Here is a 23,089-nt window from a genome sequence, read left to right as displayed (position 1 = left end):
ATAACAAGGTGACTGGACAAAAACAGCAGTGGAAGAGATTAACATACTTATGTAACTTGTTCTACTTCTAAATAAACTACAACTACTTTCTAATAAACAGTTGTCTGAAGCAACCGCCAGTTACTTCAAAATGACACCAACACCACAGTATAGCCAGAAGAACTATATAATTCTGCATGTACCTGGTGTAGTATGTGAATGTTATGAGTTGAGATTAATGAGACACTGAGAACTGCCCACACATCTGTTAAAATATTTGCTGACATTTACATATTTTACTTCCATAACAATTTTTAGACTCCCAGAAATTGAAAATACAACTTAATCTACATGTCCACTTCAGCAAATATAACTTTGCTAAACACATGTTTTACTGATGTAATAATTGTAATGTTACTCAGTTTTTTTGGTCTTATTTATGTATTTAAATAATATTTAACAGACAAAGGAAACTTGTCTTTGCGTGACGTGCCTATACGTTTAGAGAGGTGGGGCTAATACAACTCTACTCATTCCTGAACTTTATCTGAAATCTCTTCAAATATAAAGCCATATTTTTTTAAAATTAAAAATGTTTTTCTTTTACTGTACTTTCAGTGAGATGCTGGTATGCTCATCCTGACACAACGACTGTGAGCAGGAATTAAACCTGCCACCTAATTTAACTTTCTGTTAAAGAGGGTTAAATTACCTCTGCTGTGATCTGGCACCTTTATAGGAAATGACTTGATCTTCAATAGAACTCCCTGTCCCTCCCTAACAATATAAGCTTAAAAGGAAAACAACAACAACAACAACAATAATAATAATAATAATAATAGTAATAATAATAATAATAGTAATAATAATAATAAAAACTGTAGGAGATAATTGATACCGTTTAAATTATTCATGAAGTAACTTTATTATTTAATAAACTGTAGCATAGTTGACCTTCAATAGTGCTCAACATTCTTTCAATTTGTTTTGTTATTTAGGGATCACATTCATAACCTCCTAATTGAAGGTTGACGACCCCCAGTGGGATTCCCACCCCATGTTTTGGAACTGCTGTTCTAAAACTACCTTAATCTAATCTGAACCTCCGCGCACGCGCCCACCCTTCACCCCTCAGCGAATGGGACAGACCCGCGCGCTCACGCATATATCACTGTTGCTCGTTATTAACGTTAATAACGTTATCTCTCGCGTCACTCACGTCCCCCACCTTCCCCCTCCAGCTTCACCCTCCTCCCAACGACAACGGTCTGCCGCTGCCGCTGCGGAGCCTCCTGAGGACGGAACTGCGGTTCAGGTGCACCGCTGTGATTTAAATAACACCCCAAGTTTATTTTAGCCTTGCGAGAAGAGAAGGAGACGAGGGGGAGATTAGCACAGTGCTGAAAGACAGCTCTCCGATTTGTCGACAAGTGTTTATCCGCTGAAGGAAGCTCGCCATTGTTTTATCTGTGATGGGATTCCTTCAGGAGCAACCTGCCGCCTGACGTTAACTCCCCCGCCGGAGGTAAGAGCTGAAGCTAGGCGACAGTTAACTGACAAAACACAGTGTTTCCTTAAGGCGCAGGACGACGTGGTGGCTGGGACACTTTTCTATTAGAGGTAGTGTCGGCGAAAGTTAACTACAACATCCCGTCTAACTATTACGGATGTCAGTTAACCAGTGCGGCACTCGGCGAAGTCCCATCTTAGCAAACAGCCGTTGCAGGAATAATTGGTGATTAACCACACGTTTATGAGCGTCTTTGTTGTTCCAGCAATGAGCCGAACATGTTCAACGCTGCTTGAACTTGTGTTAGGTGAGCACAAACGGGACAGACAACAAGGCTGCCATTGTACCGGATCAGAGGCGGATTAACGGAATTCCTTTTCTCTGCACTGTCTGAACGGCCTCCAGCCTCTCTCTCTCTGGTCTCTGTCGGTTCTGGATGTTTTGAGAAGCTCTCACCTCTTGAACTTTTCAGAAACTAAACTTGAACTCCGCCAGCAGGCATGCACCCACTGAACAGTTGGTAGACGTCAAAATGAAGATGTTGGGAAACGTGGATGGGGACAATGCTTTTAAAAGGCATTAGCTCCCCTGAAATGTCATCCAAACACAAGAAGGCTTACAACTGCAACTTAATGTGCATTTTTCTTATTTGGTAACTGATTAATAGTGTGAAATACTATTTATAGTACTCTCAATGTGAAAAGTCTTCAGGATTCAGCAATAATTATCAAACAGTCAAAAACATGTAGATTTAGAAATGAAGTTATAGTATTTTCAAATTCCTGAAATACTAGAGTTTTGTTTAAAAGGTTGTGATCCAAAATAGTATATTTATCACAAAATTGACAAGTTTTCTATATATTTTAAGATTTTTGCCATGAATCACTCAGTTAATATTCTTTGATCAATGTTCTTGTTTTTTCAGTGGTTTTATTAAACTCTTAACTGTTTTCTAAAAGTCCACCATTGATGCAAAAGGTGAAAGTTTATCACAAATACATTTGGAAATTGTGTCGCTATCTTGCCAGATCCCTCTTCAAAAATTGTAGACATCAGTGAGGGTTTTTTTTTTTAAATCTAGTTAAATGTTATTAGAAAATTGTATTTTCACTTTTTAAAACAAGAAAAGAGAATTTGCATTCTCCTTGGATCTTTTTATAAGACTGAACAGTTAGTGTGAAAAAGGCGTGTGCACTGAAGCGACATATTGGTTGACTTTTGGAACTTAAGTTTGGTTTTAAAAAGTTTGATATTGTGCCCCAGCTATGACAAAGTAAATAATTTAAAAATGAATTCTGAATTCCTATTTTGTTATTCACCATATTTAATTAATATGCGGGTGTTTCTGGTTTTAGAGTAACATCTATCAAATTAAACCAGTTGTCTCCAACCTTTTTTTTTTACCATGGACTGGGGGCGAGGAACCGTCAGATAATACTTCTGCATGTTGGTGTTCCAGCTAAAACCTCTTTTTTTTGCCCCAATGTAGAATATGCCCGATTAAAAATCAGGCATATTCTACATTGTCTTGGCCTGATTATTGCAGCCAATGGGGTTTCGAGAACGCAGCCTGTTGAATGTGACAAATATGGTACCATCTCCCTTATATATCCCTTCAAAATAAGATAAAGATGCGCCACAAAAACAAACATTTGACTTTCATGAAAATTTTAACTTACGATAATGACTAATGGGAGCCCTGAGCTTGTTTCTCTGCAACGAGACCGTCCCATCTGGGAGTGATGAGAGACAATGACACCCGAAGTGTTGCTTATGCACAGGGTGTGTGGTCTCTACATGGCGAAGCAGTTTGAAGGCTTCATTACCTCATTAACAAGATGGCCACCATATCATGCAGAGCGGGTTTGGAATGTGGGAATCATTTACTGGGATAAATCCATTCTCCTGTCTCTTCTCTGAGCTTTTTCCCCTTTGCAAAGAAACTTTCCAAAGACATCTGATCTGTTTCTTACTCATTTTTGCTGCTTGTGGGTTCAATTAAAGGTTGAAAGATTTTCAAAATAAAAGATCCTCCAGAATACATAAAACAGAAATATTTAATTATTTCTTGCGCGGCCTGGTACCGGGGCTGCGGACCGGTACCAGTTGGGGATGACTGAATTAAACAAAAACTGCAGCCAGCAACTCCATTCTCGTTTAAACGGAGGCGGTTTTCAGTGGAATCATAATTAATTGCTATCCAATCGCTGATTTACACGTCTCCAAAGACATCAAATGATTGGAGAGTCTCTGACAATGTTTTTTTTTTAAACCAAGTGTCAGAGTTAACTTTTCGGGACCCACCCCTGTGGAGGTGTGAAGTGCTCTATAGATGTGAAAGTAAAGGAAGGACAGAAGGGTTTGTACTGTACATGTACGGGCAGACTACAACAACAATGGCTAACAGGATTGTTGTGTTTGCACCACTTAACCTATTCAGTTTAACACAACTTGTGATATGGAGCATCATGAGGACTTGGCTCATCATAGGCAGATTACTGTTTTCTAAATGAGGTGGAAGCTAAGGGTCAAAAGTGCATGCATGTTTTGACGACATGCAGAAATTACAGTGCCATATAGTGCCCTGGCATGACAACTGCAGTGGATTCAAAGTGTACTTGTGGTCTCATCTAAATGTGGAACTTTTATCCTATTGACATTCTTACTGATTTGAAGACCGACAATTGGAACTGAATAAGCATTTTTCATCATAAAAGTAAAAACGCCTTAAGTAATGCTTGTCATGATGCTCTTACAAGTTTGTAAATGGTCTACAGAAAATAATTGCTTTGGATTCTTGACCATTTGTTTTTTCTTCAAGGACTAGGTCAGGCTTTTTTGCATCAGTAAATAACTCTCTTGGTGTCTTTATTTAGCATAAAGCCAGAGCAATTGTGCTCAGAGGCTGGAGCTAATGACAGGTCACAGAGGGTCCAAGATCATCTTGAGCCTGATGTCTTGAACTTCAAACTTTGAACTTTGCAAAAGTTTGTGTCACAGCTGTTTTATGAACCTACAAACCATCAATATTTTTTGCTTTATTTTCATTTTACATAATGTGTTTTCTTTACCTGTTCAACACAGTATTATCACTTGTGTTACACTACCTCGTATCTTAATTTCCCATGTCATTTCCCATGTCATTAACTTGCATATCCAAACTGTGGAGCGTGATCATCAAAAACAGTTTGCATAATTTGAAATTACTTTTTATTTGTGTTGGAATTTGTTTACAATGGTAGATTTCCACTTTCATGTGGACTAACTGTTAGTCTTGGATCTCCAAATATGGATTTATACTAAATGAAGATGCAAAGAGAGTTACATACAGAAGGTAAGATATTTACTGATATTTAACTTAGATTCAAAAATGATAAGCTATCCATTTATGGATATAGTTTTAATTGGCTTTAATATCGAATGCAAAAAAGAACAACAAAGGTTTCAGTTTTGTTTATTGCTGTTGCTGCTTTTCTTGGTGCTTTAAGGCTTTTTTTCACAGAATTCTAGAACAAGTTTTTATAGGAGTGTAAAAACTGACATATTGCTTGCATAAACTCTTATTTATACTCCCAAAACATCCAGATGTTATATTAGTTGTGGCCTTTTACAATCCACTACTCACTGGAAATAAACAAATAGGCCCAGATTTTTCATTTCTTACTCCTCCTCCCCTCCCCTGAGTAAATTTGCACATCATGCACAACATGCACCATTCCCAGCGCTCCCCTCCTCCCATGCAGTATGTGGCTGACCAACATGTGGGGAGGTAATCCCAGCTATTAGGGTAATCTCCTCAGCATGACGATCAATAGGGGAGGGTGTGCTGCCTGACTACCAGACAAGAGTTGTGTTGTGGGGAGGGGGACAAAATTTGTGTTAAAGAAAAATGATTTAATCATCTAGATTAGGTCAGGAGACGAAGGGGCTGGACAAAGGGGGAGGGTGCAGACAGGCGACAGGAGGATGTGAGGGGTGAGGCCATCTCGACTTTGGAACAAGATCTGTTTGGTGACAATGGACTGAAACATTCTGGTTTCAGGAACAGATGAAGACAACAGCAACTGGCAGTATGGTGCTTGAGACTAGACTGCTGCTATAGATACTGGGCAAAAAGGTTAAAAGTAAGAGTTAGCTGTGTCTCAGTCTTTAAAATTCTAACTGAAAGCTGAAATCCTAATGGAGACAGCTTCAATAAAAGTAGATTTAAAAGTTGGTGAAACAGACCAAAATATTCCTTTGAGTTAGTTGCATTGTAGTTCAACTATAGGCTGCACTTAACGCTAATTTACAGAAGATATCAAAATTAGGCAAACTAGCCAGACTGTAGTTTGTTATTCCAAGGAGTTTGACCTCAAAAAGATATGAATACAATTGTTTAAATTCTAAACATGGCTCCATATTGCTTTGCAAATTCTGAATTATTCCAAAAATCTTACTACCTTCCTTAAAGGTGGCTCAACCACTGTTATCAGGTAGGCATGGTCAGGACAAAGTATAGCAAGGTTTTAAAGATATATTTTGATACCCTTCTGATAGTTTAAAGTCCTTTTAATGAGATTCCAGAGAAGGAGCTAGAGTGACTGGAGTTCTCTCTAAACTGTGTGGAGCAAAGCATAAAATAGTTCTGTCCCTTCTAAACCTGCTGCACACTACTGGTTAGCTTACTGAAGGAATGCTATTACACCTTTCCCATACTTATAAGACAGAAATGGTGTTAGAAGTTCCCAGTTCCTACTTTTGGTGTGTTTTATGATTTTTAAAAAATATTTATATTTCTGATGTTTGTCTGAAACACCCTGGGGTAATTGGCATAGTACGTTTTAATTGTTATTAAAATTGTGACTGAGCTGGTATCTGACATGAGGAAGTTTGCAAATGACTTATTTCCCATCAGAAAGTTGTTTTCCCCAATTATACAGACACCAAATGAACACTGTGCAGGTGTCAAGCAGAAGTGGGAGTGCTTGATTAAAGAAAAGAAACAAAAAAACACTCACACCACTTATCGGTTATTGGTGATATTCATTATAATATTGTACAGATAAGAATGATGCCATCATTTCTTGATATCAGGGTTATGGAAAATAATGGAAAATTGAATTTGACTTGGTAAGTCTCTCTGTAAAGTGGCCTGGTTTGACTTCTGTTTTATAGCAGTGCTATAAAAGTAAAGTAACTGAATTTATTACTTCATTGTTTTACTACATCTGTTTTAAGACAGTAAAAAGATAATAAACATCATACACAAACCAAAAGAATCACTTTACTCAGCACATCTCATGCAGCATAGATCCAGAGAAAAATACCAAAAATCAATTTTAAAAAATTAACATAAAACTAGAAAGGAAGGTTTCTATCCAGGAATTTAATTGAAGTGTATCTCAGAGCAAGATAAGTATGGAAAAAGAAAATAGAGCTTTGTGTTTGAAGACGCCATGTATTTCTCTTTATCCATCCACTAAACCTGGCCACTCTTAAGAAATATTATGTGTACAACAACATACAACATACACCTATTCTTCAAGGAATTAATGATGTTTCCCAGTTGACTTTTTTCTGAAATTTTAACAACATTATGTCCAACTTTAACCTGTTTCCTTTTAAAAGCGATTTGATTTTCCAAATGAGCTAAGCGACTGGCACATGTAAAATAAGAATAAATAAATTAATTTCTTCAAATACAGATTTGACATATCAGTGCAATACTACTCATTTGCACCGACTAAACTAACAGAGCGGATAATTCATTTATTACATTAGTTCAAAAATTGCAAAGGTCAGTGCTGATGAGGAACTGAAAAAGATCTACATGCATTTCGAAGTATCAGATTAGAAACAGTTGATGAAAATGACAAGATTGGGAAAAAAAGAAAAAGACTTGCTCAATCTTGCAAAAAATGTTTTTATGCTTGGTGGCTTTTAGCTTTTCTGAAAAACAGTTAATGCGCAGACTTGTGGAAAAGAAAAAAAAGGAGGGGAATTTGCTCTAAGTCTCCAGCGGAGGAGCTGGAGTTCAAACACTGGCATAGTGTCCAGATGGAAGATGGAAGGGATGAGTAAGGCGTTCACAGATCCCTTCTGTTTGGTCCCATTGAGACAGAGGGAGACGAGATTGGATGGGTCTGAGGGAATCAGGTTACTATCAGCCCATTCTAGTCCAGAGAAACGCTGGTGTAAAAGATGCAATACCCCAATGGGAAACCTAATCCGGACCCTTCTGCCAGCTGTCATTCTTTTGCTCTTGGGTAAAATCGCAGAGTAGCTATCACCTTACCTTTCCTAAAACTTTACTTTAATCATGAGCGAAATTGGGAAATTACTCACATGTTCTTACAGATCAGCATTTACTTTGTAACTTGAGAGTTTTGTGAGAGCAATTTGTTGTATATCACAAGTACAATGGCATTAAAGTCATTTTAATCCTCTTAAGACACAAGCGCGAGACACTGACTTGTTTTTCCATTTATGGAGGAATTGTGTGAAGCAGCACTGCAACATATAGTATTAACTTAAAATTTGTTTTAGCAAAGTTCAAAAAAACCATATCAGGCTGAAAAGAAATGAAAAATAAAGTAAATGCTGAAGTCAAAGAGCAGACAGTGAAACTTGAATTCGCAATACTAAAGGATTTGAAAACAGATTTAGTATTAAAAAAAATTGTACTTAAATTATCATGCATTTTTGTATTTTGAAGTTTTCCTCCATTTATTGCTATTGTAGGATTCGGTTTGGGATTCCGGGTTGCAGAGGCCGCAGTTTTTAGTAATCTGCATGTTCTTTTGCATGCAGAATAACGGTTAATCTCAGTATACAGCTGAATTTTGGGCCACAAGAAAGATAAACACTTTAATAGGATTTAGAAATTTGCAAAGCAAAAGCCAGCATCTCTTGGTGAACATCAAACACACAAGAATAAGAGACATTCATAAATAACTTCCAAAAGCTAAGTTAAAACTGGAGCTGTCACAACTAAAGAAAAAAAAAAAAAAACAACCGAAAATGAATAAATTACTTGTAAACTATAACATCAGACCTGGCTAAAGTGATATTTATATATGGTCTGATTTGTCAGCTTCACTTCCAGAATGGCATGCAACTGAGTTTTATTTGGACACTTAAAAAAAAGAAGTGTATTTTAGATGGTTGATATTGTTTTGTTGATCGGAGGAGCCTCTCTTTTTGCTGAATATGCTGTTCAGTTTCCTGTCTGTCTGTCCTCAATTGTTGTTGGGAAGAGCAGCTGAAACACTTGTCTTTAAATCTTATGATGTTAAAAGAAAAGTGCATTTTTCCCCAATGCATTATTAATAGGAATTATGTTGAATTATCTAGACATAAGAAATGCATATACATAACTGATGGTAAGCAAATGCTTTGCTATTTCAGAGTAAAAAAAGAGGTACTTTAATGACAAATGTTTTTGTACAAAGTGATTTATTAATATACTTAAATGTTTACATTATGATTAATCCTTATATTGTCGAAAAATGGGGAAGTTGTAAAACGACAATCCATTTTTATTGCCATAGATAAGTTCAAGGATGAATTCTGTTTACATTGTGAGATGTATTCTGTAATTTTAATCTCTGGCAGGTTGTCTATATTTCTCTTTTAACATCATGACCTTAAATGAAAAGACTTGAGATTTCTCCCTGAGGATAGGAGCACAGATGATTGTGTGTGGATGTAGTGGATTGGGGGTGGGATGCTGTAAAAAGACAGAAACCAGAGTGACAGAGACACATAAAGGGAGACAGTGTGAGTCTGAGTTGACCTTGGCATGATAATCTAATCCCTGTCGAGAGTGCTTTTTTTAGAGAGCAACTTAATGCTAGCAGATTATACTCCAGTGTCTCCCACATTAGCCAATACGCACAGAAAACAGTGGGTCCACAGTGGATCCCTCAACCCACCACAGGTGAATTCTAATATTTGAAAATACCCTTAACTAAGTTATCCTTCCATCTTTTCTTTTCTGCTTTCAGAGCCAGTCCTTTGTGAATTTCTAAGGTTGCAATCTGCCTTGCATCAGAAATTTGGCTATCCGGTCTAACCTTTGCAGTGAGTATTTTCTGTTGTTTCTTTGTCCTGTTATGGATACCTTTTAATGCACTAAGGGGGCATCCATGATAAAAGGCCACTCATGGAGAAGCTCATGTCATGCAGTGAAGAGTAATCCCTATATATGTTGTGTAACCGAGCGGAGAGCTGCATGAGGAGGGGGATGGGCACCAGTGTGCACAAGTTTGTCCGTGCCTGTGACTGCTGAGCTCATGGCTGTCTAATCTTTTAGGTACATTAGGCTGTTCACCAACAGTGGACTACTACTTCACTGTTACCTTTCAATTACAGGAAGTCACTCTAGAAACATAGCATATCTTCAGCAATAAAATGCAATCAGGAAATTTGGGTTGTGCTTATCAAATATGTTACAATCCTTACCTGGATTTTGTACAATGTGATGCTGACTGAACAGAGAAAACATCTTGTTACTATGGCTTAGTAGGCTTTTGATGTATTTATAAGAAAAAGGCAGTACAAACCATAAGTCCTGGTGAAATCTTAGGAAAATCCATTATTATACTGAGGTTACTATTTGAGGTGACATCCTCAAATGTTTGAGGATGTCAAACATTTGACATACTCAGGTGACATCCTCAAACATTTGAGGTGACATCCTCAAATGTTTGAGGATGTCACCTGAGTATAATGATGATATTAACCCATAGACTTGGTAATTTAAGCCATTACCAAGTCTATTGAAGCATTTTTGTAGTTCTTGGGCCTTGTGCAGATATGTGATGTTGAACACAACTGGTGACGAAACCATTTTTATACTCACTTCATCTGAAAGAAGTCAGTTTGAAGTAGGCCAGCTAGGTATCATAAACTGATACTCCAAAAAGATACACTGCATTGGAAGAACATTTACACATTTTGGACCTTTAATATGCTCCATTACAACCTCAATCTTTTATTTATTTCATAGATTTTATTACCTGATTTTTAAGTAGAAGAGATGGATGGTTCACAAAAGCATTTATAAAAACCTGAAGAGTGGTTAGCATTTGACTCAATATTATTTTTCTAATATCCCTGAATAAAACTCAGGGCATCCAATTATCTTCAAAATTTTCTTAATTAGTAGAAGAAAATTAGTGTGTAATTTATTCTTAATGTAAATCCTGCGGTGGCATAAAGTCCTCTGAGGTATAACAAAGAAGTATGTTTAATAAACAGCATCAGGAGTCTGAAAGGATTCCTCTGTTTGTGCTTTTATAGTTCAGCTTTTCAATCCAATGTTATTTTCAGACAAAGATTTATTGAGTAAATCCAAAAAGGATGTCTTAAACAATGATTTAATTTTTAAATGAATCAAGCTATTTAAACCAATACAATGTAATAAATACTTCCTTCCTAAATGTAGTAAATGGTTATGTCATTCTTGGCGACAACAAGAATGACCTAAGTGCTTACAAACTGACAGCTCGTAGGAGACTGAACTCCCATCTGTTTGTGACTACAATACCTGAAATGCTGTTTAATAGTAACTGTATTGGGACATCTTGGGGATCAGTAGGGCAAATGTCACACAGGCTAGTCGCTAGTGTGTTCTTTTTGATTAGTAGTGCCTGTGAGCACAAAACCCGATGATGGAGATCAGTTTGGTCTTCTCTCTGTAATAAAGCAGCTGTGACTATTGACCATAACTGAAGCAAGTGAAGTATGGATTTAGATGTTGTTCTTGGTTCTTTTGTGACATCCTGGAACTATTTGCCAAGGAAGATTCATATTTATTGTTCCTAAATTTCATCAGATCAAGTCCTGTTGTGTTGGTATTTGGGATAGTCTAGCCTTCTTTTTATTGTCAGAGATGTTTCTTTATGTCATTCTTTTGTCTACAAATCTGGCGAGTATCAACCCTCCAGACTAGCTGGCAAAATTGAACTCAGCTTTCAAAATTTTTCCATTAATAAATAAATGTCATCACTTCAAATCAGAATTTTCTGACTCATATGAAAAATATTTTTTATCACAAAATAGCAATCAGCTAAGAAAAGAGAGAAGAAATCTGTAAGCAGGCTCTTTTCCTTCTGAGGGTGGACTGAGTGCAGTTTAGAGGATTTGCCAAATTTGAAAAAAATGGAGCTTAAAGTTGGATAAATAAATCTAACCTTCACTCTTGAGACTGCTTTTAGTAAAGTACTCACTCTTGTTTTATGTGCTGGTTTTGTTTGTTGCTTCAGCTGTGTTAGTGGAAACGGGCAGGATTACTGGACACAAAGCGTAGATGTGAGGTGAGGCTCAGTGAGCAACTATGGCTTTGAACACTAGCATAAGGACAGTCACATGCTATCTCCAGTCAGGGGTATGTTGGCACCGGCTTGTGGATGTGAATATTTGGACGACTTCAGCACAAACACACAGGCACTGAGACAGGCTCATTGTGGGGGCATTTTAGCAAACACTTGTGCATCTTTTTTTCACTTGTATGCCAATCCTGGGTTAAATAAAATAGAGACATTTATTATAAAATATAATTCATTCATTCTTGGGAGTGTCATGCAGAATAGGGGAGATGCTATTTCCTGTCCACAGCAGCAACCGGGCACACAGGCGGTGCACAAACATACGACCCACCGATAGCGGATATTTTCACACACATCGCAGCACACAGGCTCTCAGCATCCATGCCCTGACCATAGGGAGTTTGTGCTGAGCTGGTTGGGACGTCAGGATGAATCAATGCGAGGACAGCTGACTGGACATGCCTATTCATCTGCCAAAGAAAAGAGAGAGGAAAAAAAGGGGGAGCAAGGGATTCTAAAAGAAATTAGCTGAGCCCTGAAGCAACACGTTTTGCTGTGTGCATTACCTATTTTATCCTTCAGAGAACACTTGATGTTTATGGGGTGGAAAGAGAGGAAGTGGATAGTTGAATAGAGCTTTTTTTTTTGTACATGTAAATGTGGGCTGCTGTGATAAAGACATAAGGTCTTTATGTTATACTGTCAAGGCGCCTAACTCCATACTGATGGCCTGTTTATACCCATCTGTTGCCATCAGCCCTCTGACTTTATCCCCATTGTGTTAACTCATTTTATTCGCCTCAACATTAAATCCTTAATTGCCGCCCTCCAGTTTCTCTTGCACATGCCCCCCAGCGCTCTTATAGACAGTGTGCTGCATTGCCTGTGCACTAATCTGGTAGCGTCTGCCTACAAAACACCTGCCATATCCAAAAACACCCTCTGAACCCCTCCACCCACCCATGCCAGTGTGAGCGGATCAGCATAGATGACAACATGCATGTAGGCAGATGCACCTGTGGATGCAGATAATAAGACAGCCAAAAGACTTCAAAGTTACAAATACAAATCTTGTTTTTTTTCCCTCACATTTGTGAACTGAAATAAGAGTTGTTTTTTTTTTGTTCCGCCTGTTTGCTCAGACATGTATTGGAAGAGAGTGACGTAGAGGCCCGGGCCTCTTTCATTTAACAATAACGCCCTGGACCCCCTAATGAGGGCTGAGGGCCAGACGTGAGGCGATGTGACAGTTCTGGTACTGCCAACACAATAGCAGGTTTCTCTTTTGACTGCCTGGCTGGCTGTACACCACAAAGTATCTTCTTTGACTACAACAGTCCAACAAATGCTCATAATTGCATAAAATATATGTCGACGCAGCCTTTCGGGGTTAGAACTTTTTTGATGAGTACCATAATGATGCTGATTAGAGGATTTTGCAATTCTATGCTGTAATTTTTTGAAATGAAGACATTTAGTAAATAATAAAACTAAGTGAATAAAGTTAATGTTAGTCTTCATGAGTAAGTCACCATTTCACAGCAGCTGCTCCAGAAATAGCACTCTGTCTGTTTTACTCTGTGAGTTCCTGAAATCAAGTTTGTTGATAGCGGTTTATTGATTGGGAATTAGAGTGGATGGCCCCTAAGGGTTCATCCTGGTTGGGCCAGGAATGAATACATCTCTTCATGCTTCACTTCACACACTCAGTTTAGGCATAGGAAACCAAAGGACTGATAGACATGCATGTTGAGACACTGACCCGCGCTCTAATATGTCCAGACAGGCATCGTTCATCTACTCTGGGACAAAAATCCTGTCCCAGTAACAGTTGGATGCAGTCGCATAAAATTGCTTTTGTCCTTGTTTGGGTGTATTTGCTGACAATAGAGCTGTACACTTTCTGGAAAAGATGTAACCAAATCAATCCAATCATACAGACAGAGTCACATTTAAATATATGCATAACAATTTGTTATCAAGCCTCATTTTCTGGAGACATTTCTTTCTTTGATATTAAACAACCCACAACTGTCCATAAGCTTTAGCATGTCAGCCACTAAAGAAACATTTGTCTTGTTGGAATTGACCTAGGGCCATTCAAATAGCTAAATACAGTGCAAACATCAAAAGCAGGAAAAAACATTGTTCTGTAACTATTATGTAGTGATACCAATGTTTTTATATACTGTTTTGTAACAGTTGAAATGTTTGTGTATGGGACTTCTGAACCACAAATGTTAATCTTACACAAATCATATTATTTAAAACTTCAAACAGTTGTGATTTTTTCTTTTTTTACTTTATGGTGATGATTATGCTAGTGATGAAGATAATCATTGGAAACAGTGCTGTTTAAACATTTGCACATTTTATCAAGTTACTTCTACACAAATCTGAAGTGACATTTGTATTCACCTTCAGACTTTAAGATCTGCCAGGCTGTTAACATTAATATTCTTTTATTTTCAGGTAAATTACTGGAACATACTTTCTTCAGAGGTCGGGATGGACCTTAAAGAAATGACTTTTTGCAGATTCCAGGCGCCAGCTTTGAGAACTTAATGACTTTTCTGGGTTAAACCTTGAAGAGTCATCAGATTAACTACACAGCTGTTAACCCGCGAGATCTTCACAAAAAGTAATGGAGACGGAGGAGAAAGAGGATGCATTACAAAAACAAGCTTCAAGCACAAAAGAAGTGGAAGAAGACGCAACAACGTGCCACACATGTGGAGTGTGTGGTCGTAGTTTTCCTCTGCTCAGCTCTCTCTCTCAGCACATGAGAAGACACACACGGGAGAAGCCATATAAGTGTCCCTACTGTGAGCACCGGACAGCTCAGAAAGGCAGCCTGAAGGCTCACATCCGAAGCCATAAACTGGGCCTACTCAGCAAAACCCCTGGAGACAATGAGGTGGAAGAAGATCAGAAACAGAAAGATGAGCCTGATGTTCTTGACCCCCCTGAAGTCATCAGCACATCTGACAAAACTCATCACATCAATGGAAAGGTGAAGAAGAAAGTAACAAAGAAAAAAGTTAAAAGTAAAAATGGGGCTGAGTTTGGAGATGGGCCTTTCTCTTGCATCATTTGCGGCCAAGTTTTCCCTCAGGTATTGCTCCTTAAATCCCACATTAAGCTGCATCACAGTTCCCAGGATCACGGATGCCGCATTTGTGGACGACGCTTCCGCCAAGCATGGTTCCTCCAAAGCCACATGCACATTCATCGGGTCAAAGCACAGCTTCAAGGCAGTAAAAGCAATGAGCTGCCTGCCACGATCAATGGGACTCCTCAGGACCCAGCATCACTGATAAACGAAGAGTGCCTCTACGAGCTCTGCGCCGGCTGCGGGAACTTCTTCAAAGACCGCACGACATTGCGGGTTCACGAAAAGCTGCATAAACTGAGCCCAAATCCAAAAAGTGAAGACCAGGTGCCCTATGAGTTGCAAGTTGATAAGAAGCACTTTTTGGAATTCCTGAACCTCAAAAGTGTTGACTCTAAAGAACCACCTGAGGAAAACTTTCAGGGTAGGAGAATTCAAGAGCTCGACCCAGTTTGTAGTTACCAAGCCTGGCAGTTAGCTACAAGGGGACGACTAGTGGAGTCCTCTGAAAAATGTCTGGGATGGGAGGAGAGGCTGGCTGATGCAGAAGTGGCATATGACACAGAGAAAGGAGAATATGTACCCCTGAAGCAGGAAAAGAAGAGGAAACAAACTGACAGCTCCAACTCTAGTGTCAAGAAGAAGAAGGGTGATGCAGGCAATGATCACACGCCTAACTCTCTGAATCACGGCAGAAGTGGAGAAAAAAAGATTTTCCAAAAAGACCGTATCATTTTGAATGGACTTGGTCAAGCGTTTTATGAGGCACTGCAGACAAAGAAGGTCAGAGAACTCTCATCCAAGCAGAGTAAGAACGTCAGGAGCCAAGAGCACGAAGGTGAGCCTAGAAAAACACTCACACTATCCTGAAATGGGTTCACAAGGTTGAAATTGCAATGAGAACAGTTACTTAAAAGGAATATCTTTTGTTACACTGCTTTCTGTAAGATTAGGTTAGATTGGGACACTCATCAAGGTGAAGTTTCAAAACTTGATCAACCATGGTGTAGTCTTTTGTCACTGAAGGGGTAGATAGAGTCCTCTAGTGGATTTATAATTGAATTACACCAGCTGCTGCAGCATTGCACAGATGGATTTGAGCCTGTTTTCAGAGTGAAATAACAAGCAAATGCAATATTTGTTGCAAGTTTGAAGCTAATATGTGGCTCTACATGTTTAATCCCTCCATTTATCATAAATAGGAGGCAATTTAAAGTCATTGGTTTTCTGGAACTGACTTGATTTTAGGCTTATTATAAAACTGTTTTGAACTTCTTCTTCTGACAGATAAAAAGTCCTACTCCTGTGAGTACTGTGACTTCCAGACTGCTGACTCCTCGCTGCTCAGGTCCCACCTATATAGCCATCGCCTTGCCCCCTGCAGCAAACAGAGCACCACTGCTGGCAACATCAGTGAAAGTGGTTCTTCGAGATATATGGACTACCTCAGGAGCAGGAGTGTGTTGCTCAGTCAGCCATATTGGAATCAGTACACATACCCTCCTGGTCAGAAGTTTGGAGAGGAAAACATTAAGATGGAAAACTCGAACGGGATTGAGATGAAAGAGGAGGTACACACTGGTGGCGAAACTTTCAGTCTTCTTAACCTTTCTTCATCCTCTGTTGCTCTTGAAACTTCAAATTATCTGGCAAAAACTGAGGGCCTGGTGCAACATCAGTGTCTATACTGCTCGCACACTAGCAATTACCCAGAAGTCCTGTGGATTCATCAGCGTGTCACTCACAGGGTGGATGGCAACAGCTCTGTAGCACCAAAGTGGGCACCCTGCATTAGCATTTTAAAGAGTTTGAAAGCGGGGTCTTCTCCATGGAGGCGCACAGGACCTCCACCATTCCTTGAAGGCAAGGACTGCCCAGCTTTACCCACTCCACGAACACAGCGGACACAGCCTCCGGGTGTCACAGCCCAAACCAGCAGCAAGGTCTCATCCTCAAAAATCCAGTCAAGCATCCCAAGGGCCAAGCATCACCCGAAGGACTCACATTCCTCAGATGCAACACATTCTCGTGGGAAAGTTGTGATCCAACCTCAAAGGAAGTCTGGCGAACATAAACGAGTCATAGATAATGTAAGTAAAGCCTCCATTGCCCAAGTTACTTCAATAAACAGTTCTGTGCACACCAAGAGTCTCTCGAACTTCCAGACTTCAAGCAGCCCCAAACACAGAGGTAATAGAGCTGCTGTGGAGGGTGTCTTACCCCAGGAGGGTTTGGGGTTTATGTTAGCAAGAAATCAAAGTGGAACTTCTTCTAACACAGCAGCAGACAGAACCTACTCCCGAAGGCAATCATGGGACTTTTCCTCTGGTCTGAAAGGCCCTGATCTTTGGGCAGCTATGAACATGTGGGGACTACATGATGGAAAAGCATATTTAGAGCCACACCTTTTTGCTCAGGGAAAGAGTGACTCAACAGGAGACACCCCTAAGGAGATGGACCTTTTAAGTCTTTTGAAGAGCTACAGTTCCCCTGAGCTGGCAGCTCTTTATCAGCACTGGGGATATGTCGATCCGAGGCTGGATCCACAAGGTAAATAGTGTCTTACAAGCCAAACTAATAACTGAGAGATGTAAAAGAAAAAGGCTCAGATTTATTCAACATATACTGTGTCTACAACTATTTACACTCATTTCCTCATTTGTCATAGTAACCAATTTCAGTTTATTATAGTGAGATTTGATAAGCCAACACAAATTAATGCATGCAACTATGGTTTACCAAAAAAGTCTGTAAAGTTATGTATTTGTATTCAGCCAAGTACTTTGTCGCACTACCTTTTGCTACAGTCACAGCTGCATGTCTTTTGAGGTGTGTCCAACTTTGCACATCTCGAATGAATTTTTTGTCAATTATTGGCAACACAGCTCAAAATCAGTAATGACGAATCTGTGAAATTGCTGCAAAGTTAACAACTTAATACAACTGACTATCAATTGTTGGTACATGAATGATTGCTAAAATTCAGAGGCCCAGTAGAGTCTGCTAGACTTCTTCATATAGAAAACTTTTGACCAATTTCAATATTAAACTAAAGAAAACACAATCAAATTAGAATGTCTTTAAATATATTGGTATGATTGGAGAGATTTTATGTTTCTGTAAAAAATTGTTTTTTATATGTGATGTGCCATAACGGACCATTTGATGTGACATGGCCCTATATTGAATTTAATTGAATTTGTTTGTAAAACATTTTGAAGAACAAAACTCTCTTCCACTTAACAAAATTGCATTTTTTTGTGTTCCATCACACAAAATCCCAGTAAAATGGACCAAGGCATGTGACCATAATATTTGGGATAGAAATACTTTTGCAAGACACTGGGCTAAAATATTAAAATATTACAACTTGTTTTGTTTGTTTTGTTTCTTTAGTGTATGTAGATCACTATTAATGTCTTGTAGTTTGTCAGCATGTTTCTGAAGCATGCAGGATTTGAGATACAGTGTTTATGTTTAATTGCTGTTTTAAAATCCTTTTACAGCAACACTGCAGTTGAATGGAAGTTTTGGGAATGAAGTTCATTCTTCCACTGAATCTTCCAAACAGGTACTTGTTTTATGCACTTTTTCTAAACAAAACTCCTTAAATTTGAATGTTTTAAAATAAAACTGTTATTTAAAATAGAATAGACAAATGATGACATGCTTTTACGTCAGTTTTACTTGTAAAAGTATTCAAGAATCATTTTTGTGCTCAGTCTGACCACAATATCACACCATTCAGGTAGAACTTTTTCTTTAAAATAATTTTACTTTTAAAAATGATTCATTAAAAAAAATCTTCAGCTTATATCTTTCCAATTCTGTATTAGGAACTGTACTGTATAAAAACATAACACCCTGGCATTGGCATAAGAGCGGCACAACTCTGCGGCCATTCAGACCATGCAGAATGTGGGCTGGTGTGGATTTGATGACGAGTGCTTAATAACTGTGTTTAGAATAATAAGGCACTTGAGAAAGATTGAAGTGGCACTGGTGGTTTTCACCCCTCAGATATTTTTTAAGTGTGAGAAAACATATCTATGCTTTGATCCAGTGAACTGTTTAAAGCAACAGTGTAAACTGAACTTATTTCTTGTCCAAATTATTAAATTCAATATCATAAAATATTTTTAACTTAAATGAATGTTATATCTAGACTTGCAGGGTGTTGGGGATTGTGAAAATAGCTGATATTGAAAAACACACTCCTTTTATTTAAGATGAAAGTCAGATTCCACATTACGTATCATAAATTAAACTACTGATTATAATGGAGTATCAAAATAAATCAGATATGTTATCATTTTTGTGTCACATGTTTGCCTTCTAAGACATCCTAATGATTTGGGTTAGCGAACAGCACAGAAATCCCTAATTTCCTCAAACGTCTCTCCAGCAGAACTGTGTGCCTGCTCTGCTGTCTGTGCTTCGTCTCTGTCCGAGTACAGCCTGTCATCCCCGTGCACACTCGTGTCTACAGACGCACTTCTGTCTGTGTGCGTAGCTGTCAGCTCTTGCAACCTGGCTGCCGCTTTCCTTCACCATGTGTAAGGGAGGCTGTCAGGGACGAGGCAAACAAATAATAAAAAGACATCGTCGGTCCCCCCTCGGGGTAAAACTCACCCGGCGTCTCCATATGTTGTGTCAGTTAGGCCTGTCACTCAGGCCTACCGTCATGACACCTACAACTGCTTCCTTTCTCCTCTCCTCCCTCCTTAAATCAGTTTGTCTCAAACTTTTCAGCCTTTGCTTCCACATGAAGGCAGACATTTCTCCTAACCATGCTGACACACAGGTGGGTCAGGTTTCACTTTAATTGCAAATGAATAAACAAATAAGTTCTCTTTTTCTTGTTTTGGCTTGGGAAATGTGAGAGACTGAACATTATTTCAAAAATAATTATTAAATATTAGAACAATATGATGTACAGTATTGTAAAGAAAGCTTTTCTCCTTCATAGATTTCATTTTTTGTCACATTTCAATGTTTCAGATCAGCTATCCATGATTTAACTGCACCCACTTGTCTTCATATGGTCACTAGGAGCCAGGTTGCCAGTCCATCACAGGGCACACAGAATAAATGACCAGGCACACACATACCCAGAGCAAGTTGATACATTTTTTTATTTTTTACCATGGTCCTACTTTTTTGCACAGTCTTTTCTTAATTAGGCAGTTAATTAAGAAATTTCCTAATTAATTTCTTAGGCAAGTTCTTAGGAAAACTCTCTAATATGTTGGAGACGTACTCAGGAATAAATAGCCTGTGTAAGGTTAAGTTTCGAGCTTTGAATTAGAAATAAGTTCAAACTCTGCCAAACGCCAATCCATCCACCTTCATCTAGATTTTTGAACCCCACTTCCAGAGCTGCCTCATTTGAAGTAACACTTTCCTTAACGTAGAAATACATGAGCTTTTCCTCTGAAAAGTCATGTTGAAAATGCACGGTGGTGAAAGGGTATAATGACTTGCACCTGTCCAGAATTAGTATGCTGAATTTCCAGAACCACTGACATGCCTATGGCTGAGGCCGTAGGGCACACGCTCCACGCTCTTAGTGTGGAGCAGTCTTTGTCCAAACAGCAGTAGCTGTTGTTCAAATGTTGTGCTTTACAGTTATTCCAACACAGATGTGTGTGTGATGTAACCTCTGAGCTTTCCGTCTGTCTCCTGCAGAAGAGCAGCCACTCCACTCCATCTTCCGGATCTCTGCATAAAGGAACGTGAGGTGCTGCTGCTGTTGCTCATCTCCGCTGCCACCATCCTACCTACTGAATAAAAACATATGTTGTTCTTTGAAGGAAGCAGACAAAAATGCAGAGGTAATAGTGAAAAATGCACAATTTATTGGAAGCAATGAGGTCAACTCTTTACTTTGCAACATGGTTATTTTATTTGAGGTCTTCCGCATGTTTTTTTTTTTTTTTTGTGCTCGGTAAACCTTTAGATGATGATAGCTGATGTGCACACATGGTGAGGTGTTTGGAAACTTTGTAGAGATAATGCTCCTGTCCAGATGGAAATAAAATGTGTTGCTTCAGTCATGTAGCTACATAGAAGATGTCTTTAGTTGTAGTGATACTGTAAAAAAAAGATTTGTCAAAACAACAGAAAAGGCATACCATGAAAGCGTCGAAAAACATGCATACTGCAAAAATGTAATACTTTTCAATGTGTATCACCGTCATGTTTCGTTTTGTTGTTTCAACTCCTGTAAATGTTTTTGTTTTTAATATTGTTATCTTTGCTAAGTTTGTTATTGTTACCACTTTCAGAATTACAGATAAACTAACATCACTTCAGATTTGAACCAAAGTCCACCAAATAAATTCTGACATGAGAGGAGGGATGTACGGCTCAATGTGCCAGTTTATGATTCACTTTTAGAGGAGGCATAGTTGTGGTACTGCATGGTTTCTGTGTAAAAATTGAGACATCAAAACAAATTATAATTTTAGTTTAATTTCAGATAGGTAAGTGGTCTCTTTTCAGTCATTAATTAGGAAAAAAACCCACTATAAACAAGGTGTTTAACCATTTTGTGATATTAGCTTACAGTCTCACTGGATAACAAGGCAGAACAAGATGAAAGCTTTTTTTTTTTTAGACCCAATCTGTTTAGATTGCTGCCCATCATACAGCTAGTCTGTAGCGTCCAAAAAGGTGCCCGCTGTTATACGTTCAGATTTAAATTACAAATGCAGTATTTGCCTCTGTGTTTCAGTTAGATTTATTCTGTGAACATCTAGTCGTCTTTCATACTTTGTATGTGACGTAGCGACTGAATGCTGTGATTTATTTTTCTAGAAGTAAAAATGGTTATGAAAAACAGTTTGTACTGATGTGACTCCTACAAGCCTCCGCTAGTCAAGCTTCTGAAAAAATAAGTAGGGTATGTATTAATTTTTAATAATTCACTTTAGTCCCCTTTTGTGTTCCATGTGTACTCTGTTTGCTGGTTTCTTCTAGTATGTTTACATTTTAGTACATCTCATTTATCTTCTCCGTTAGATAAAATGTCTATGCATTTGACATAAAGCCATAAGCGTATGATTGTTGGGAGATCCAAAGAGCACACAATTATTACAATGAGTGTTAGCAGAAAATATATTCTCCTTGTTGATAAATATTGTAAACTGACTTTTACTGCAGGGGCTTTTTCTTTTCCAAAAGTGAAATTTAAGAACCCATAGATACTTGATATTTGTAGAGAAAACAAAAATTGTGGAGGGCCGCTCTCTGGAACAACAGGAAATGGCGTGCCACTGTTTTTCATACAAATCCAAACTTTTTGCAAACATTAAGCTTGAAATTGAGCCGAGTGGTTTCATTTTTGTGACTGTAAACATGTTTCGTAGGAAATTATGTTGGTATCAGAAGGAATATTTTCAACAGCTTCAGTGTGTTTGTAAAATTATTTGAATAAAATTGATTAATGTTGATTTATATACACAGTGTTTTTGGTACGTTTTATAATAAATACGTGTATCCTTATTTAGGTAATATTAGAAGAGCAAATGCAATAGTGTTTGTAATGCAGTGTAAATATGTCATGTCAATATCTTCTGCATTTAATCATTTGCGCCAAATTCTTAAATGACCAGATTAAAGTACTATATGTGCTAGTAACATAACCCAACAGCAAATTTTTGTTTCTGTCTATTTAACACACAAAAAATAATTGAATATGTATATTTTCTAAAAATAAAAAAGTCAACTTGATGATCTATCCACATATCCATATTGTAGTTCATGTCGTAACATTACATTCTACGGTTTTTAAATCAGAAATCTGATTTCAAAATCAAATCATTATACAAATAATTACTGACTTACTAATAATAACTGAGGATTATACTTTCTTTTTTACATAAGCTAAAGAAAGATGTTAAGATAATAGTAATGATTAGGAGGTTCATCCTTGTTGCAGTTTTACTTCCACCAGCAGATGGCAGACTACTTCAACAAATGAGGCAAAAGCTTTCCAGTTCACGTTGCACTCAGAGTTTACCATTTTCCCTTACTTGGACTTCATCTATGATTTGAGTCTTCTTGCTCTACAGTTTTGCAAAAAACGCAAACTTTCGACCTTTAACTTATTCAAAACCAAATCAACATTGACTCCCTCAAAGTTAGTTTTCAATTGTACATTTCATCATTATG

The 23,089-nt window shown here is 38.2% G+C and overlaps 1 protein-coding gene across 2 annotated transcripts; it reads left to right on the top strand.

Annotated features, from left to right (window-relative positions):
• The first annotated feature begins 1,209 nt into the window (after positions 1-1,209).
• LOC129375143 (zinc finger protein 516-like) lies at positions 1,210-22,376 on the top strand. Of its 2 annotated transcripts, XM_055054033.1 has the most exons (6): positions 1,210-1,504; positions 9,478-9,553; positions 14,275-15,752; positions 16,202-17,464; positions 18,421-18,485; positions 20,603-22,376. In XM_055054033.1, exons 3-6 carry the CDS (start codon positions 14,447-14,449, stop codon positions 20,651-20,653), a joined length of 2,685 nt encoding a protein of 894 aa, XP_054910008.1. In that variant the 5' UTR covers positions 1,210-1,504; positions 9,478-9,553; positions 14,275-14,446; the 3' UTR covers positions 20,654-22,376. The 2 variants fall into 2 exon arrangements, with proteins under 2 accessions (XP_054910008.1, XP_054910009.1); XM_055054034.1 differs by lacking the exon at positions 9,478-9,553.
• Positions 22,377-23,089: the final 713 nt, after the last annotated feature.

This window comes from Poeciliopsis prolifica, unplaced genomic scaffold (assembly GCF_027474105.1).
Source record: "Poeciliopsis prolifica strain line A6 unplaced genomic scaffold, Auburn_PproV2 SCAFFOLD038, whole genome shotgun sequence".
NCBI classification, from domain to species: domain Eukaryota; kingdom Metazoa; phylum Chordata; class Actinopteri; order Cyprinodontiformes; family Poeciliidae; genus Poeciliopsis; species Poeciliopsis prolifica.
This window is presented reverse-complemented; position numbering and strand designations above follow the sequence as displayed.

Bases quoted from the DNA above. Each gene is read 5' to 3' on its own strand.
- LOC129375143 (XM_055054034.1), top strand. From the start codon at position 14,447: ATGGAGACGGAGGAGAAAGAGGATGCATTACAAAAACAAGCTTCAAGC. The intron at 17,465-18,420 runs GTAAATAGTGTC...ATCCTTTTACAG, and splicing joins TCCGAGGCTGGATCCACAAG to CAACACTGCAGTTGAATGGA. The intron at 18,486-20,602 runs GTACTTGTTTTA...TGTCTCCTGCAG, and splicing joins CCACTGAATCTTCCAAACAG to AAGAGCAGCCACTCCACTCC.